The sequence below is a fragment of the Capsicum annuum genome, chromosome 2, assembly GCF_002878395.1.
Source record: "Capsicum annuum cultivar UCD-10X-F1 chromosome 2, UCD10Xv1.1, whole genome shotgun sequence".
Lineage (NCBI taxonomy): Eukaryota > Viridiplantae > Streptophyta > Magnoliopsida > Solanales > Solanaceae > Capsicum > Capsicum annuum.
Window position 1 is genome coordinate 92,499,652 of NC_061112.1, and position 7,666 is coordinate 92,507,317.

Here is a 7,666-nt window from a genome sequence, read left to right on the forward strand (position 1 = left end):
AAAAAAGGCTCAAAACAGTCCAAACAATATGAAGAACCCGAGAGCTCCCCTTGGACAAGTTTTGGCCAGCAACAAGGATCACAAGAATGACAAGATTATGAGGTGTTCAACACCTTATTTGCAGCGAACAACCAAACTAACAATGAGATTAACAAGATGACAACACAATAAGAGAATAACAACAACAAACGGAACAAGATACAATAACAAGAACAACCAACGGTTTCACTAGAACAACACAAACTAGTACATGATATGTAAAGATAGGAAGTGAGACATACATTATTATAAGGTTAAGAACCCAAAGATGTATTAAATCTAAGGACCCCTAAGACTTACAATAGCAACACCACACTCTTACGTGACACAAGAGGGATTCCACCGCTCAAGCACCAATGTTTCCAAGCAATACACAATCACAAGTGAATCCACACTTGTTCATGTCCTAGTTTCGGCCTAGAGACCCTCTCTCTCAAGATATGTGTTCTTTCAACAATATTCAATAACTAATGAGCTAAAACCCTAACATGTTCTTTATATAGGCTAATACAAATAATAGATAAAATGACAAAAGTGCCCCTTAGTGTTAAATGGACAAAGTGGCGCCCAAGGAGTGCAATATAGGGGCGGCTTTGGAGCCCTTTTCACACTTCAACTCGTACACTCCGTAGGTTGCATTCAATACACTCAAAAAAGTCCATCTTCGTGATCGTGCCCGTATCACCTAGTGGTTGTCTCTGTCGGGGATTGAACCTGAGACGTCATGGTGATCAACCCAACTTCATTGAACCACTAGGCCACACCCTTGGGAGCTTAAATTAAATCAATTGACAATCTAATCATCCATTTATATGGATTCCAGAAAAGACAGAACAGAAAAAAGAAAAGGAAGAAAGCTGACAGAGGAGGAATAATGTAGGCGGAACAGGCCAAATAGCGTGGTTAAACACCAGTCTTCAACTTCCAAGATTCATTTTGTTCCTCTCCCAACCTCACCAGCTCTTGCTTCTTTTTCTTAATTGAAACTAGTAACTTTGTATATTTCCATAAATGTTCAAACAAACACCGTACTGGGCACATACTTACAGCAAAAGAACTCTAAGAACCTGAAGCTATTCTAAACTCTCAGATTGAGTCTAGTATATCTAGAATTACTACAGTTTCTTTAGAGTAGGATCATCTACCCCCAAAAAAAAAAATACAGTTCAGTTTTATCTGCTAACTGAGTTGACCACCTCTTGCTTTTATTCCCTTACAGATTATAGGTAAAGAGGAGAGTCAGAGGAGAGTCAAATGCTCATAAAATTTGGATAGTAATGGAAAGAGTGACTGCATGTCCTAACTCATGTACCTTTTTCTTCCATGTCCATGTTCCTGATTTTTCGACGATTAAGAATCTTGACAGCAACTTTGTGCCCTGTTAAGGTATGTTCAGCTATTTTAACTTTGCCAAACGATCCAATGCCAAGAGTTTTCCCGAGCTTATAGTTCCGTAAAAATGAGTCCACGCTGCTGGTGCCTTGGACTGTTGATCCATCCATTTCCCTACCAACACGAGAAATTTAGAGGCGAATTTGACATTCATAATTCAGAAAGAGCACAAAAAACACTGTCATAGGCATCTCCGCCTGTAATAATCCCCAAAAGAAAAGAAAATTTAATTGCTAGATGTTAGTAATAAATTTGAGATCATGTTCAAAATGGAATATTCCTTTGAAACGAATATACTCGGGAAACACAATGCTGAGTGGCTCAGATTCGGTTGCTGGTATCGATATGGGTGCGCATCTGAAGGTCATGTTCTTCGTCACATAAGTTTTAATATTTGGGGGTATGGATCTGAGTGTGGGTACATGTGTTGGGATATGCCAATAAATGTATACTATGAAATAAAAAGTATATATCTTGATTAAGTAAAGCTATTGAACTAAAACTAACAAATTTTAATTCTTTATAAACACGTAACATTTTATTCATAAGATATCTCGCCTATTAGCAAAACATTTTGTATATATGACATAAACCCAAAAATCAAACCAAATACGCAATCAATCTATACTTCGGTCATAAATGTAGTCAAAGCACCCAAAGTAAGGTGACCGAATCTGTGTGGATCCCACACTCACATCATGGCGTGTTGACACGGGTGTGGCAAGATTGAAGAGTCCGAGCAACCTAGGCACAATGCCCAACTGCCAAACTCGTCCATCGAAGTTGCATATACTAATAGCTGTAGGGAGCTTAATTGCCGAGTCATCTCAAGTGACAATGTGATAGTAAGCAATCAAAACATAACTTCCATTTGAGCACTTGTCCATCTTTGAACTCAAAAATTATTTAATCATTTACCCTTTGGCTGGTGCTGCGGGGCTGCCAAAGATTGCATCTTTAAAACAACATTTACACCTTTTCTCCCAATTTACCCTATGCTAATTTCTTTTTGCCAAGCAGTTGAAAGATATTTACAAAATTTACAACTCACCGACCAGTATCCTTCGACACCTTCTTTAACACACTAGTAAGAACAATACCAACATATACTTTGCACACAAACCCAGATGTTATGTTGCTCGGACTTTTCAAAAGTGTCACAGGGTGCCGGCGCATGTCGGCTTTCCTAAAACTAGTGTATTTTTTGGAGAATCCGACGCACCGGAGAATCCGACACGGGTGCGGCATCGAAAGTGAAGAGTCCACGCAACTTAGCCCAAATGCTGATGAGAGTTAAACGAAAGACATCATGATCCCAGTAACCTCCACCTTATCATGCTACCCATAAAGAGAAAGCTTCATTAATCCCCTTATGCTAAAATTAACACCTTTTATCTCTTCAATTATTAAGAAAATCAACAGATAGGTTCTCAATAAATACTACCCAGACCCTAAACAAACTACAAAAGGAGCTAATTTGATTCAAAATTCACAATCCCATTTATAACCTTAAATGCCAAAAACATCAAATCCATGACCCCAAAACCAAATCTTGAAATTACCCAATTCTTGAAAACCCTAACAACAACAGATCTGAAATATTCCCAAATAATATCAAGAAAAATACAATTTACCAACAAGATGAAAAATCAAACACGAAACACCACCTGACAGAGGCTAAACTTGAAGAAGCAAATTGAAGAAATTCAACAACAAAAGAGGATAAAACTGGGAAAATTAACCAATTATCTTAAGCATTTGGGGATGAAAATGAGTACCAGTGGCCTCCTGGATTACAGGGGAAGAAGTTGAGGTTTGGGGGGGGGGGGGGGGGGGGGGGGGTTAAGGTAGCTGCAGAAGCGCAAGAATGGAGTTTCACTGATTTTCGATTCCGTTAATTTCCCCCCTAGTATTCCCTCTTAGCCTTGTGATAATATAGAAACTAATTAATGATTATATTAGTAGTAATTAATTAGATTCCATGTTTTATAATTATACTTCTTCTAAAGATTCACTTTCTTCATTTTAAATTAATTAAAAAATAAAATATATTTGAATCCTGCTATCTTAAATTAAAAATGCATTAAAATTCACATTAATTTAATAATATTAAACGTATCAGAAGTAAAATTTTAAATTAAAAAAATAAAAAAGAAAGAGATTTGTTTTTCAAAAATGAATTAAAAAATCAAATAAATTAAAATAAACGGAGGATATTTTATTAACCTGAAATAAATTATGATTAAGAGAGATTTATTTTTCAAAAATGAATTAAAAATATTAAATAAATTAAAATAAACAAAGTACGTTTTATTAACCTGAAATAAATTATGATTACAATTCTAAAATTATTGTCTTAGATAGAATCAAAGCTTTGATCTTTATAAATTAAAATAAACGGAGTATATTTTATTAACCTGAAATAAATTATGATTACAATTACAAAATTGTTGTCTTAGACAGAATCAAAGCTTTGATCTTTTCCTTCCACAGAATCTGCTACAGCTAATTAGTAGAGTGCCTTTTTTGGGCCAAAGTGGTCCATATAATAATGTGATGTGATGTTTTAAATTTTATTTATTGAAAAATAGCAATTTGAAAAAGCCAAAATGCATGAACTACTTTCTAAAGTTAGATCATTATTTTCGTTTAGGCTGCATTTGTTTGAGAGGTCTGAATCTGAATGTACATCTGAATGATTAAGATGTTGTCTTTAGATCTGAAAATTGAATGATTAAGATTGTTTGTTTTTCAATATTTGAATGTGCAAAAAAACTTTATTTGTCTATATAATAAAATAAAAAATACAATTCAAATAAAAAACTAATTATATATCAGAAAAGTACGTAATTTAATACAAAAAAATTATTATTTGATTGAAATTTTTTTTTAATGTTTGTTAGTGATAGTGGAGCTGGTTTATAATGGTGGTTGCAGTGACAATAATTGATGTTAGTGATTAGTAATGTTGGTGGTGATAGTTGTGATGATTGGTATTGCAGTGACTGTTATGATGGTGGTGGTTGATAATGATGGTGGCGGTTGTGATCTGACGTTGCTTGATGTTAATAGTTGGAGATGTTGTTTGTGATGACTGAAAAATGAATGCATAATGGTTTGACAATGTGTTGGTGCTAGTTGGAGATGTCGTTAGTTGTGATGGTGGAGATGGTTGTTAGTAGAGATGAATTGTAGCGATGGTAGTGGTTGAAGTGATGGTAGAGGTGACGTTACTAGTGACAACAGTGATGGCGACCAAAGAATATGTGGAGGTTGTGATGTATTAGTGGTAGTTAGCGGTGGTGATAGTTGTAATAGATGAGTTGGTCGATAGTAGGGATTGACCGGTAGTGATTGATGATAGTGGTGCTGTTGACGGAGGTGAATATAATTAGAATAATAAAGGTAGTAGGTGTGACAGCGGTTGACAATAGTGGTTGGTAGAAATATTTGTTGTCGATGGTAATTGTGATGGTAGAGGTAGTTGGTGGTGGTGGTTGACAATGGTGGCGGTGGCAGAGGTGGTTAGTAGTGGTGACTGATGATTATGAATAGAGTGACGGTGAATATTATCCAACATCAGAATACCTCTTCAGACCTATTAAGACTTGATTCTAGATCTGAATGATTAAAACCTATTCAGACTCATTAAGAGCTAAAATGTAAATAAAAAATAAATACACTTAATGGTCAAGTCTGAACCATTCAGATTCAAATCTCCATTAAATGCAAACAAATGAGCCCTCAACAACCTCACCTGCGTTTTGTATCTATTAAATATAAATTAGGTTAAAATTTTAAAAACATATTATTCTCGAAAAACAAAACTTTTAACTATAATTGAGTTCCTAAATAACGGTAAGAGAATACATCTAAATAATAAGTTTAATGAGATGAAAATTCAAAAATGAAAAGTATTAAATGAGGCGATCAGCTTAGGATTAGAACAGCACAGGTTTATGTAGTAAATCTATATATAATAATAAAGCTAAATATGAACACGGTTGATGTGGCATCCCTTATTGATCAGTATTGCTATTTATTTTTTTTCTCATAATTTTGATTTTTTTTTTCTCATTTTCTGTGCTAAAAAACCTTCAAAGATAAAAATTCTTTCTTTCTGTGTTAAATGTATTAGTTAAATATGAGGACGTTACAAAATGAGGAATCTCTGAAGGCAATGAAGAATCAAGCTAATAATGAGTGTAGAATCATTTTGAAACTAATCAAGAATTTTCTTTCTTCCTTTCTCACGTTTTTATTCAAAGATTATAGTTTTGTTTTATTTTTCATTAGCTAACTTTACTTCTGATGGGACTAATATTTTTTATATAGTTCAATTCTGACAAAGTATGTAACCTTTAATTAATTGCTTCTCTAAAGTTTGCAAAAAATGAGTTTGTTGTGGATTTTAATTTTATTTTTTTAATAAGTAAAGGATAAAAATACACTATATAATTGAGTGAGATTGAAAAAAAAAAATTTATGTTAGTGTATTTAATTTGGTGCCTCGAAAAGTTATGAAGTTGGATAGGATTGATATCTACAATTTTAAAGTAAATATGTTTTATTACGCTTTTTTATGAGTTTTCACCCGTTTTTGCTTTAAGGTGACTTAACTCACAATCTTAAGATTGAAACTGATGGATGCTTATCATTCAAACAATTCACTCTTAGATGATATATAGGCAGATATAATATATATAAATGATATGTAAACAGATATGAGCAAGCAACAAGGTTGAAGCAGATGTATTTTTTGAAAATATGGTGTAAAATCCTACTCATTACTCCCTCCTTCGTTATCCTTAGACATGTGTAATAGTAAAATTATCAGAATCAAAGTATGTTTTTCTCCCAAAATATTCTTTTTTTTTTACTCTGTTCATCTCTTTCTCTTCAGTTTTAGGTATTTTAGCAATATCTTCTTTAATCACACCCGGGACAACACAATAGTCCGTTCAAATCTTCTTTGGAATTTTCAAATCCCTAGAAATTTACAGATTAATCCATCGTTACTGCTAAAATACTGAGAGACTAATCATATACTGGGGGTATATTTAATAAATAATTTATAAGAATTCATGAAAATTTCATATAGCAAACATAATTTACATAGTAGGAAGAAAAGATACAATGATTTTAAATAACAACTACTTACATGTCTTAAGGTGAAGAGAGGTTTTTCCTTTCGGGAGCCCCTAAAAAACTTTGCAGCTACAGATAAAGGACTTAGATACTACACACAAACTTACTCTTTTTTTTTTTTTTGGACAAATTAGAAACTAAAAAATTCTTACTCTTGAGTTCTTGTGCTCCAATTTTCTTTTCACTCTGTCTTCTTAAGTCTAACGAAGTGGATATTTATAGGCATCTGGCAAACTTCAATCTCGGACTTCAAATGTATTTAAGAAACTTTTGCATGCCGGGTACACTTTGTGGGTCTCATCGTCACATGATCATGTTTCCTCTTTAATTTATATCCGTCCATTTATTTTCCACTTAGCATCAGTCTTTCATTCTTTACATTATTGATTATGTCTTGAATTTTGTCTTTTTATGAGTATCGTCATTGCTTACGTTCCCAAATTGTGTAATGCTTCTGGATCGAAACTCATTCCTAAGTCATTGTCTGTATTTGGGTCTTGAGTGAATTGATCCATAGCTGAGTTATAGTCATCTTCCCTTGTTGGATCATATTCTTCACTATCTCCACTTGATAGTGTAGGTTTCTATGACCCACATAATTAATTTATTTGCTGGTTTAATAATAATTGAATAAGTAAAATCCTAAATCTGTATGGAAAAGCTACCTAGTAGGATTAAACTACTGACTACTCTGTTAGTGGGATAATTACTGATTGTTAATAGGATAACTACTTAAGTGGGATAATTATTATATCCCACAAATCATGTTGATGGAACGTGAAAATATAATTGTTTATTCCTGTATTATAAAATGGGTTCTCTCTCTGGCAAAAGAATTATAAGCTCCATAAAAAATTATTCTGAAACGTAAGGTAAAAAAAGAAATAAATATTATGTTCTGTGCTTCCGCTAATCTCGATCAAGAAAACTATAGAGAATTCTAGTATGTTTCTTGACTGACTTTTAAATTTGTTAAAGAATGACACGTGAAAATCATTAAGTTCTACGTTCCTAAATAATTGATAGGATTATTTATATTAGATTGTTTAAGTTATACAATCTGTTTAAATCCTTACATATGGTATCC

General features: G+C 33.2%; 1 protein-coding gene across 5 annotated transcripts in view; it reads right to left on the reverse strand.

Moving 5' to 3' along the window:
* LOC107858759 (SNF1-related protein kinase catalytic subunit alpha KIN10-like) overlaps window positions 1-3,338 on the reverse strand; it is a 19,670-nt gene extending 16,332 nt beyond the window's left edge. The window contains exons 1-2 of one of the 5 annotated variants that reach the window (XM_016703536.2): window positions 2,127-3,338; window positions 1,352-1,545 (exon numbers count right to left, since the gene is read on the reverse strand). In XM_016703536.2, the coding sequence (XP_016559022.1) occupies window positions 1,352-1,545; window positions 2,127-2,257 (325 nt within the window). In that variant the 5' untranslated portion in view covers window positions 2,258-3,338. 5 annotated transcript variants of the gene reach the window in all.
* Window positions 3,339-7,666: the final 4,328 nt, after the last annotated feature.